The sequence below is a fragment of the Notothenia rossii genome (assembly GCF_949606895.1).
Source record: "Notothenia rossii genome assembly, chromosome: 6".
Lineage (NCBI taxonomy): Eukaryota > Metazoa > Chordata > Actinopteri > Perciformes > Nototheniidae > Notothenia > Notothenia rossii.
In genome coordinates this window covers 65,503,101-65,515,661 of record NC_136909.1, presented here as the reverse complement: position 1 = coordinate 65,515,661, position 12,561 = coordinate 65,503,101, and the positions used below count along the sequence as shown (strand labels likewise).

The window sequence follows — 12,561 nt, the reverse complement described above, 5'->3', positions numbered from 1 at the left end:
AGTACAATAGGGACATTTATGTTTAATATCGTCGGCTTGGAAAGTGGATTTCTTTGTACACCCAATGTTGTCTGAACAGAGAAGTAAAAATAAACCAGGCTCCGGTTCTAGTTCATTTCTCCGGGATGTTTACAGGCTTCCTTTCTTACCTTCAATATCAAAATGTCCATGAGTGGGATCCAAGATTCCCTTGGGGTGCACTTCAGAACTATATTAAAGCACTGCGTAAGAGTGCTTAATTAGTTTTTTATGCGCAATTCCCACTCTGTGTATTCCAACCTTGAAGTTACATATGAAGAAAGCTGCCTTCAGCAAGATTTCAGCTTTATTTGTGGGGTGGCAGATCTAAGGACTGTCGAATGAAATACAACACCTAATAACTCTCGTGGCCACATAAAAAATGGAATCAACTCTGTGAGACTGAATTAGTTTTGGGCGATATGGAGAAAAAAAAGAAATACCTCTATATTTATATTGCTGCCATATTGCTTTGATTGGTAGACTTTCTATAATGACTATCTGTGCATTCACATTGAGAATATGAGATGAATAAAACCTCCTATGCCTTTACCCAAATACAATCCAAAAATATATCTAGTATCATATCATGATATTGATAAAATATGGATATGTTCCCCTCCCCTAGTTCGTTACTCATCTTAACGATTTTTTTTTTTCAATCGTGAAATCAGGCAACATAATGGTGATTGATCTAATGGCCCACCTATAATGCAATATCTTTATATTTGAAGTATTATGGACTGTATGCTCTTGTAATGACTTCTAATGCGAACATATCCTAATTCTGCAGATTTACATTACAATCTTTTAAATATCAAATGCAGGGTGACTTTTATAAAAAAGTATTCGTATGAAATGTGTTCATCAGTGAGCTTGACACTGACTGCTATCATTAAAATAATCTAAAGTCAGTAATCTAATAGTCAGTTTGAAATATTGCAGGGAGTAATGGAAAGTCAGGAACAGCCATAGGAACTTGTTAGATGAAGAACTGCAGTCTGCACACCTTCAATTTAACAAACTATACTCTCACTCTTTGCAAACTCATGCAGTGTGCAGCATAAGACCACGTGATGCTTGTAGAAAGATGGAAAAAGCCAATTATAGCCTGACTTCTTAATTAACAAGGTTGTTTTTCTGCCACCTATTATTCTGGGACCTGTAGTTTTAACCACATTTTCCGTTGCCATGAGCGAAATGTCACCACATAGGAACTGAAACCTTAAAGATAGCCACTTTAAATGTCTCAATCCCAGAACAAGACAGTTGAATGTCAGGTCCTTAGGAATTCAGCATAATCACCGTAATCCCATGATGCATCAGTTTCTTAATGAAAATGCTCCTTTACATAAAGCATGAGCGTTCACTTAGTGGTCTGAAGAGGATTTAAGTAATAGCCAATAACAGGACAAACAAAGCCAATTGATGATTTGTTTGGAGAACCCCAGTGAAATAGTCATATGGGATCAGCATTAGTTTCATTTAGTGGGAATGCTGATACAGTATTCCCACTATCTGTTATGCTACGCACAAAATTCTTTATTATTCGCCGGGTTATTTTGCACCTCTTCTTCTTCCACATTCCACATCGCAGAAACTCCATTCAAACATCAAAACGTTCAGCTCGGTCGGGAATCGATGGGCTATTACTTTTCTTATTCATAACTTTCATAATTCCAGAGATATATCCCATAATTCATCAAGGTTCTAACATGGAAGTCAATGGAGAAATTCTTCAGACTTGAACAATCTTCATGCAACTTCAACGGCTAACTGCTCCTTTATACTTTCACTCAGAAACCTCATTCCATCTTTAAAATGTCACTCATCTTTCTGACATTATTCATGTAACACAACTTTTAAATCTGATTCGTACTTTTAGAGATATTAAACATTGCTCAGACCTTGGTAAAGAGGCCTTCTTCAGATTTTAGAGTGTGTGATGTCACAGAGTGGAGGAAAGATTTAATTTTGCCTTCATATTTTCTTTTAAACCTGCCATAATTCCCAAACCCTACATTCCTGAGACCTAATGTTTCATGAGAAACGTAGGAAAACATCTCGTAGCTTGAAAGATAAAAAAAAATCAGCAAAATAATTAAACAAAATGCCTCTTGCGGGCATGAAGTGACAAAAACGTTCAACATGTCTCCATTAAACCCCATTGTAAGTTCAGCCTCATCGATCCCCACCACAGCAGCCGCACACCTTTAGTTAATCTGCCAAAAAGGCCACATTATTAACCCGAAGGTACACTTCAGATGCTCAAGTTCCTTGACATGCTTCACGCTTTGAAATTTCACCGATATCTGTTACGGTTCTTCAACAAAACGTTCACATTCAATCACACAGGTTTATCTCTCATTCAGAACAATGAAAATGCTCTCCTCTCACTGATTACTGCACATCACCATGGAAACCTTCGATCTCTGGACACGTCTTTAGCTTAAATATAAACACCTGTGTCATGGAACACGATGATGTCATAACTCCGACTGACATGCTCAGAGCAGCAGACTTCAGATAATGGTTAATGGTCCTGCCTTCAACAGCTCTACTTCAATTATGGGGTGTCATCAAATGCCGTTTCCATGGAAACGCATCCCTCGCCATAAAAAACGATGTCGCTATACATTAACTCCTATGAAAATGTTCAAAAAGTGCTCAAACTTTACATGTGTGCTAACAGTCCAGCCGTGAAGACATCTACGGGACAGTTTTGAGATTTCTTCAAATGCCGTTGCCATGGCAGCACAATGCTCGCCATGAAACACGGTTTTCTCATAACTTCAGTGAAAATGCTCCAAACGGCCCAAAACTTCACAGGTTTGGTAACGATGCAGCCATCAACGCATCTAAGCGTATTATGGGATGTCATCAAATGCCATTGGCATGGCGACAGATCATTCACCAACAAGTTAGTTCAAAAGTTTGCAGTTCAAATATTCTGCTGCTTTTCGAAGCCTTTTTACTTTCTTTTCTTCTCTCATCACACATTCAAGCCCCCAGTGCTCATGTATCATTTCAATCTAAATTCTTCACTTTCTTCTTACACATTACATTTCAACATAGCAGTTTAGCGTCAGCTTTTCAGCATAAAGCATTCCCACTAGCAATTTCTTCAGGAATTGCATTCTCTAGCTCTGAATGAGATCCTGTCAGTAACGGCCACTGTCACCAACAGAAGTCTTTCAACAAATGCTGATGGTTGCGTATTTTTCTTTGCCTTTCATAAAACTATTTTAAGAAACAATCAATGAAAGCTCAGACTTGAGAGCCGATTTTCCACTGAGAGAAATAAAAATGAAGGGCAGCAGATTTGGTTTCTTGTGTTCGTTATTTTCTTTGAATGCCTGCACTCAAGTTTGCTGGGATCTCATTAAACTTAAAATAAAAACACAGGATGACTTTGGCGCTGAACTCCATATTGGAATGTGGTCACTGCAACAGACATGGTGTCTAAAAGTTGCAGAAAAACAATTACTGAATTCCTGTCCAACTTTCAAACTAGCTTGTGTCTTATTGGCCTGAATATGTATTTTCACAAAGAGGGTTTTCTTTTATCAGTTTTTGTGAACATCTGAAATAGCCTTTATGGCTGGGTTGATCTGCTTAAATCCTCTTACAGTACATATGCTCATATTAGTAAATGTAGGGTGCTACCAATTAAAATGTCATTCTTTTCTCAGAGTGTTTTCATACTTCAGATGAAGGTCTATGGTAGCAAACAGATGCCAACACGCTACAATGTCCCAAAATATTTCCATTTGGAGAAACGCTGCAGATCAGAAATTATGCAAATGTCACAAAACACATGCAAATGACTAGGTTAGCTAGCTAGCTACAGTAACAGAAGATCTGAAAGAATATTGGAAAGGAATCATGCGATGACTTAAAATATACAGCCAAATGCTTAACAAAACACTTTTAGGGGATCAAAATGTTGCAAATGTAGCGTGGTACAGAGTGACGTAGCCCTCCACTACACATTTAATTTGAAAGTCTTTTATTTTGTTCTGCAAAGAGCAAAAATATGTATCTTATTATCACAGTTCGCCACACACACACACACACACACACACACACACACACACGCACGCACGCACGCACGCACGCACGCACGCACACACACACACACACACACACCGTGACTTCACTCAAGTGTGTGTTTACGTTCTCTGAACGTATTCTCTATAGTAACACAGAAACATAATGAACATCTGCATCAACATCCAAACAATAATCATGTCTATTGCATTGCTATTCCAGACCAGTTTCATTTTGTACATTCAATATCGATTATGTATTTCTTTTAACTTATTTATTTATTTATCTATTAACTATACACGAGCAGTCCGGGCTCTTTAGACCGGCTCATTGTTCTACTCTCCCGCCTCACGCTCGCTCAAGCTAACTAGGCCACCAGTGCTAACTACTGGCTAGCCATTTTCAGTACGTTACGTTTGCTGAACAAGTAACGTTCATAAACACTACTACATAAAATCCAACCGGGATCATAAACTCACACATAACATATTCACCCATCAATTACACAATTCCAACTCTCCGTTCTTACCTGCAAAGAGCAAAAATATGTATCTTATTATCACAGTTCGCCACACACACACACTGTGACTTCACTCAATTATCTGTTTACGTTCTCTGAATGTATTCACGCGAGACTTCTCTTTGTCCCCGAACATATGGAATGCCATTTAAGCCAAAATTAAATAAATAAATAAATAATTAAATAAATACATATATATATATATATATATATATATATATATATATATATATATATATATATATATATATATATATATATATATATATATATATATATACATATGCCTATGAAATTTAAATACACATTTATTTATGTCATGGGACTTTTATTTCATAATGACACATTTATTTATTTCAAGAGACTTTTATTTCATAATGACACATTTATTTATTTCAAGAGACTTGTATTTCATAATGACACATTTATTTATTTCAAGAGACTCGTATTTCATAATGACATATTTATTTATTTCAGATGACTTGTATTTCATAATGACGCATTTATTTATTTCAGGTGACTTGTATTTCACGATGAGACATTTCCATTCCTTATATGCAAATGAACGGGGTGTGGTTAGCTCACAGATCCAGACCAAAGCAACAGCACCACAACAATGACTCAATAGCTTTTGTTTCACACTCCAGTACTCTTAAGTGGTTTGCAAACTGCCAATAAACCAAGCCGGTTCAAGAACCATTCTTGTGCTTTTCTGGTGCTTAACTGGTTCTTCTCTGGTCTTATCTGGTCCGTCCAATGCTGCTCTTCTGAGAGCAACCGCTCTGACAGCTCTCTCTAGTCTCTACTGGGAAACAGCTAAAAGTCCTTCTGGAGGTAAGCAACGCTACACAATTACACCCAGTCTGAGAGTAAAAGATTTCTCGAAGGTTCGTTTTGCTTTCTTACAACGTTAAGTTAATGTTAACGTAACCTTAAGTTTGCTAGGAGGCTATTGTTACGAGCTAGCTGTCTTAGCTAACAACAGTTAGCAGCTAACGTTTTCTGCAGTTTGTTGCCCCTGAAATGTAGTGATGTAGTTATTTAAGGGTATGTTAAATTAACGTTATTTTACAAGTTGAGAGAGTTAAGTTGTGTTTAAAATCGTCAATGTAATGCACGTTAGAGCTTTTTAGTTGGACATGAAGTTAGCTAACGTTAGCTAACTCTACCAGGTTAGCATGTTAAGCTGTACTTTCTGTGGCAGCTAGCTTAATACAAAGAGGGGTGTTGTGCTTCATTGCAAACTTTTCTTTGTTAATCTACCTGAAACTGTAGGGACAGTTTGTTTCTACTCAACTATACAGACCATTGTTGAGGAGATGCAAAACATACTGTACATGAGTTGGGTCCAACATATACCTTGAGTAATGTTACTTTGCTGCTAAAAATGAAACATCATTATCAGATGAGGACATCACCAAAGTGTGTGAGTCTGTCAGGGGATTTGATCTGTTCTCTGCATGTCGTAGGCACTGCTCTGGTATTACGTATCTTGTAAAATGTAAGTCTCGCTCTTGTCATCGTTCAGGCTTTGCATTTGAACTCCTATGACTGGTTGCGGACTTGAAGGGAACGCCTTCCTGACAGGAAAAAGGTGAGATTCTAATACATTTGAATGCCAAAAGCAAGTTATTGTTTTTAACTTTTTTAATATGATTGTTTTGGGGCATTTCTGTTTTATTTGACAGAGGCAGTAGATATCTACTGGAAACAGTGGAGAGGGAGGAGATGATATGCAGCAAAAGGCCCAGCCGGATGGTTGCTGCTCCGTGAGGAACGTGTTCTATCAGGCAAAGCACTTTGGTACCCAGTTATTTATGGTATTGAGTTTGAATTTAACCTTTGGAATGTAATTTCCAACAGTGCATTGTAAAGACTGAAAGATGTAAAGCTTGACATGATTTGGTCTTTTACTTAAGAAGGTGTTTCTCCTCCTGTCTTCTCTTATTTCCTTATCTTTCTTTCAGGTGTAACATCTACCAATGGATGTACATGACACCACCTCTTTGCTTTCCTACTGGTCAACCCTCCTGATCAGAGCCTTTCCTAAATAGTGGTAAGTTTTACAGTTCAGTGTACGTTCATTTAGCAACTTAATGCTTTACCGCTGTTGAATAAATCCCATATTGCTAGTCATTTTATTAAAACTACGATTTGTAAACTTTTTGATTCCAATTACAATAATCTTTCTGTTATAATTGTAAAACATATCTTAACATCCATCAGCAATCAATACAACAAATCATCCAACACTAAATAGAAGAAATCTGGACATATTTCTTTTTATACAACAGCATGTTTTGGGACTGCTCATTGATGTCATCAACAGCCATTGATTCTACCTTTTGTAGTCGGCCTCTCAGAATGTTTATAATTTCTTTGTATCTTAACATTCCTATAATAATTAGTTTTTTTATTGTTGATATTGTTTTGTTCTTTATTTTTGTTATGAGAATCACTTTGCAATTATTGTGTAAGTGCTATATAAATAGTTATACTAATATTATTGTTATTACCATCATAACTATTATTAATAATGTCTTCTTTGTTTTCTTTATTTATCGCTGCATAAAGGATCATGCCAGCCCACATCAAACACCTGATCAAGAACTTGTGAACCTCACTGCTGCGGACACCTGTGTGATATTCGACTCTGACTGGAACCCTCAAAATGACCTGCAGGTACGATATATATATATATCTGCTCTGTCTGTCCTAAAGATAGTTCAATAGGGCTACAACAACAACAACGGTCTTTCCGTGTATTCCCTCGGTTCTTTAAGTGTATATTTTCCCATTTAATGCTTAAAAACGTTGAACAGCAGCTGCACATGATGCTCTTTTGACCCCTCTTTTAATTTTTTATTTCAGGCTCAAGCTCGGTGTCATCGTTTTGGCCAGTCTAAGGCGGTGATGGTGTACCGTCTGATCACTAGAAACTATGAGAGGGAAATGCTGGATAAAGCTAATCTGAAGCTCGGGCTGCACCGTGCCGTCCTGCAGAGCACAAGTGGGAACAAAGAAGGCAACAACAACGGGGTGAGAAAAAGAAAATCGGTCATATTTCTAGATGCCAAGTTATTTTTGGGTCAGTCGCTGTTGCAGTACGTTTATTTTCAAAAAGAGTTTTCTAAATCCACTTGTGTAAATGTCTCTCTGCGTCGCCTTTAGCCGGTCCAGCAGTTCTCCAAGAAGGAGATCGAGAACCTGCTGAGGAAAGGAGCCTACGCCGCCATCATGGACGAGAACGACGAAGGCAATCGCTTCTGCTAGGAGGACATCAACCAGATCCTGCAGCGAAGAGCCACCATCATCACCATCACCAGGTATGTTCTTACCAGCACTAGCCACTTGCTCTTTGTGAGATACCAAGTACTTGGTTATTTGAAATGTAATATTGATGATGTAATAATTCAAACTAGGGATGGGTACCGAGCCCCATTATTAACGGGCCCCGGGGCTGAATTATTAAAGACCGTGGTACCGTTAACGTCCAACGTTATCAATCTTTTTATCAGTACTGGAGACATTTAAAAAATAGATGTCATATGTATTATGTCTACATAAACATTATATCGCAGTCTTACTGTCGCCAACTCCGTTTCTAATATGCAAAAAGACTACAAAGTGCATCTATGATTTATTTTTGATCTTTCCAATCCAGACGAGAGATCTCTCTTCCCTGTCGGTGTGCGAGGGGGTGGGGCAGTTTACACACAGAACCTGCTACATGCATGCTCTGCCCTTCTCGATATAAACACACACACACACACACACACACACACACACACACACACACACACACACACACACACACACACACACACACACACACACACACACACACACACACACACACACACACACACACACACACACACACACACACGTGTGCACACAAACACATGGCGGACAGAACTAAGCGCCCCGAGGGTAGTTATGTTATCCGTCTTGAGCATGGATGTATAATAAGAACTGGATTCAGCATGGGAGGAGGGGTCTCGTTCTTTCCTATGAGAGCTGCTCATTGGCGCATGAAGTCAAAATGGCCCAACTTTTGAGAGAGCGAAACGTCACAGATTACCCGTCATGCCTGGCTGTCAGAGCAGAAGAACCCGTTTGTGCGCTCACAGAGCATGCGCCCCTTAAGCCCAGCCCCCCGAACACACACTCTCGGCTCACTAGAATGAATGGAGAGAGAGAATACATCTAGATTCGGCTTTTAGTGCATTTTACAACTTTAAGGACTGATTCTAGGGCTATACAATAGTTCATACTGGATAGTTTATTTAGTTTGAAAAAAATTATCCACCGATTTACAGACGTCTCTTTCCCCATGTTAGTCAAGGGGAAAAAGTATTTCTGGGCCGGTTGACGTCACAAACTGATAAGGAAATTGTAGTACCGCCGTTTGGACACAACTAATATTTTCCTCAGATTCCGGCGTACTTCCTGGGGGCTTGGTCTTGAGGTGGAAAATGCTCGTTGCCAAAAGTGCAATAAGAATTTAGCATGTAAGGGCGGTAACACGAGCTATTTGTCTAAACATTTAGCAAAAGTGCACAACATTCAGACGGAGGAATGCACCGGGTTCGACTGTCTTTCTAGTAGCTCTGTAGCCCCATCCACGAGTAACGTTTCCACGTCAGGTATATATTATGTATGCTAGCAGCAACACACAGAGTTAACTCAATGATACAAACATGGGTAAATGATTAGAGGTAACTGAGTTATTTATTTTTTATATTATCATCACATAATTTAATACGATTTGTTAAAACATTGTTGTTTCTTATTTTCAGTTTGCTTCAAGCAGTGGCTGTACGAGAAAGACGTGGAGGACCAAGAAATGCTGGCCAGATTGGCAGATACATAACAGAGAAGATAATGGATATTAACAAGAAAAAGAAAAAGAATGTTTATAATTTCTTTGTTGCTGTTTACATTTTGAATTATATTTGTTATTTTTAAATCAAATGCATCTATTTTAGATGATATATTTATTTATATGTAGGTTTTTTTTGTAATATTATTGTATTAAGTATAATCGATTAAATACAAATACTGTTATGAACACTATACAATGTCTTTATTTTGATAGTTACCAGAATACATTGTATATTTAATAATAACATAAGCTGGTGATAGATAAATGCTGGTCTGCTGGTATGCCAGCAGACAAATATTTATAAAGAAAGAAACAGAAGGGAGGAAATTATGATAGCTAGACTCAGAATAAATCACACAGCATTGAATGGTACGCTGCATGTCATGGGGAAAGTACCAGTGACAAGTGTAGGAACTGTGGAGTTAAAGAATATGTGGAACATCTATAAAGCTGAAAGTAAAGGATAACGTTTTAGAGGCAGAGAGGGAATGGAGTGTGGTTGGTATTTTGGGAACAAAAGGAGAGGGAGAAAGAGCTACCAGAAAGGCACTGTTTACCTTTAGTGAAACTGGGGTAGGTAAAAGTATCTAACATTAGGTCAGGAAAGATCATAGATTGTTGTTTTGTTTTGTTTTATTTATTATGTTTTTTATTTATTTATTTTTGGATTAGATCATAGATACGTCCATGAGTTAAGAGATGGAATGATAAGATGATTCACACTCATGTACAGTAGGTGGCGGTATGCACCTTAAAGTTGTTTTGCAATCTGCCAAAAAACCGAGAGAAGAAGAAGTCAACTGGTTTGCCAACGGACAATTTACACCGAAGAAGAAGAAGCGAACATTTCTGGCGGGTGAAATTTAGAGTATCAGATTACATGCGATGTCTGACTCTGAGAATTTAGTAGTTTGCCTTATAGTCCTTCTCCTCCATTTTCTTCCTCTTCTCGAGTAGTCAGTGTGGTGCTGTTGCTTTGGTCTGGGCCTCTGGATCTGTGAGCATAACCACGCCCCGTTCATTTGCATATAAGGAATGGAAATGTCTCATCATGAAATACAAGTCACCTGAAATAAATAAATGCGTCATTATGAAATACAAGTCACCTGAAATAAATAAATGCGTCATTATGAAATACGAGTTTCTTGAAATAAATAAATGTATCATTATGAAATACAAGTCTCTTGAAATAAATAAATGTGTCATTATGAAATAAAAGTCCCATGAAATAAATAAATGTGTATTTAAATGTACATGTATACATATTTATTGCCTCATTTATTTATTTCAGAATTTATTTCACCGGCATATTTATATATATATATATGTATTTATTTAATTATTTATGTATTTATTTAATTTTGGCTTGAATGTCATTCCATACAAACACAGTGTAGCGAACTCGCCCTCTGCTGTTCGGAGTTAGACACTACATACTGCTAGATAACACTACATTTTTCAAACAATAAACCAACCATTCCTTATCAGAAAACACACAGACAATTCTCACCACACTCTGAACATGAGCTGTACTAAATGCAAATCATGTTAACCATGTAATTACTAATACTGTAGGTATATCAACCCACTGATGGCCCTGTATGCCACACAAACAACCTTCATTAAGTCAAAAAACACACATAAAAGGTTAAAGTTCTTTGACGAAAATATGGACAACATCCTAACTAGAATTCACCATGAGGTAGAGATCTGTAAATCAAAAAGTAGCTAAGCACCAGAGCACATGCTTCTTCATTAGCCGCGTTCACACCGCGTACTTTGCAGTACTTAGTGCTGGCACTTAGTGCCCCGGCACTTATTACCCGAGGGCACTAAGTACCAATCGCGTTCACACCGGAGTACTTTTCCCTGAGGGAAGATTACGCAAATGAGCCGCTGACGTCACTTCGTCTTCTTCTGCTTTGGGTTTACTGCCAGGCTGCAAACAACTTCACACCGTATACTGCCACCCGAAGTCCCCGTCCGCAAGTCCCCGGCCGCAAGTCCCCGGAGTTGGGGACTCCTCATCACTCCACCGCTCCCATGTATTTTTTTGTGTTGCCAAAAGTTATTCTCTCTCCGTTGGTGCGCGGGGCTAATGCTAATGCTAATAATGCTAATGCCACAAATACAATGGAGGCTTCCCAAAACTTTTCAGAGTTTTACGGGGCGTGGTTTGCAATTCGTCCAGCCAATCAGAACTGGGGCACCTTTTCCCCCCAGGATAGTACCACCAAAAATGGCACTTAAAATGGGGGTAAAAGTTCCCGGCACTAAGTACTCTTATTGGTGTGAACACAACATAAGGGGTACTAACGTAACTAAAGGGGAAAAGTACGGGGAAAAGTAGGGAAAAATACTCCGGTGTGAATGCGGCTATTGTCTATTTGACTCTAAATGGGACCATAATTTACTAAGTGAACATCATGCTGTATTGAAGAAGAGAAATGCAAGAGACCATAAACCCAGGGAAATCTTTACTGAGGTAATACATCACAGAAGAAGTAGGGTCATTTTTTCGTCGACTTCTATACAATTATAGTGCAGGTTTAAGGCACTTCTGCCTTGGCTTCACTTTTCAGACCCGGAGATGGCTGCTTGGCTGTTAAAAGATAAAAGGTTAATAAAGATAAGGTAATTCTAGCCTGCACAAGTCAACAGCAAGGGCTCTAATCCTTTTAACGTTAGCTTGTGTCCCATGCTACCTTTAATTAGCCTGAAACACTCTTTATCAGTAATGCCACTTTTACACAGCAATCCCCAGTGCTGACATCAGCCAATATTACTTCCCATAAGGGGGTCATTTCTATTTCCCAGCGTACTCATTCCTGTAGATTGGTCATAGCTGTCTTTACAGTTCAAATTGCAAAAGTATGTTGGGAGATGGAAACTTCAAATTCAGTTTGAATGGATAAAAAAACCATTAAGTTACTGTGGAGATGTTCTCTCTCAATTTGAGGGCGTAGGAGTAAAATATCTGTAGGTCATAAGCTGTAGGTGGGTGATTTCAACATATTGACCCAGGGTAAAAAAACATTGCTGAAAACATAAAACAGTTTGGAAGGTCTGCTTAATGTGTCATGTT

At 38.3% G+C, this 12,561-nt stretch overlaps 2 protein-coding genes across 6 annotated transcripts in view; both read left to right on the top strand.

The window, feature by feature from the left end:
• vwc2 (von Willebrand factor C domain containing 2) overlaps positions 1-12,561 on the top strand; it is a 41,600-nt gene that overhangs the window by 19,869 nt on the left and 9,170 nt on the right. The gene's annotated exons all lie outside the window — the stretch shown is intronic.
• On the top strand, positions 5,175-10,693 carry LOC307043831 (chromodomain-helicase-DNA-binding protein 8-like). 4 transcript variants are annotated; one of them, XM_079688712.1, is made up of 8 exons: positions 5,175-5,422; positions 6,117-6,182; positions 6,277-6,378; positions 6,556-6,644; positions 7,163-7,270; positions 7,460-7,627; positions 7,760-7,914; positions 9,391-10,693. In XM_079688712.1, the coding sequence occupies exons 6-7, from the start codon at positions 7,502-7,504 to the stop codon at positions 7,859-7,861; spliced, it is 228 nt and encodes a 75-aa protein (XP_079544838.1). In that variant the 5' UTR covers positions 5,175-5,422; positions 6,117-6,182; positions 6,277-6,378; positions 6,556-6,644; positions 7,163-7,270; positions 7,460-7,501; the 3' UTR covers positions 7,862-7,914; positions 9,391-10,693. The 4 variants fall into 4 exon arrangements, with proteins under 4 accessions (XP_079544838.1, XP_079544837.1, XP_079544836.1 ...); XM_079688711.1 differs by having other exon boundaries at positions 6,277-6,391; XM_079688710.1 differs by having other exon boundaries at positions 6,277-6,408.

What these genes read in the sequence shown, in the direction of transcription:
- LOC307043831 (XM_079688712.1), top strand. Translation starts at nt 7,502, where the DNA reads ATGGTGTACCGTCTGATCACTAGAAACTATGAGAGGGAAATGCTGGAT. An exon ending in AAGAAGGCAACAACAACGGG is followed by an intron (nt 7,628 to 7,759) that starts GTGAGAAAAAGA and finishes CGTCGCCTTTAG; the next exon opens with CCGGTCCAGCAGTTCTCCAA.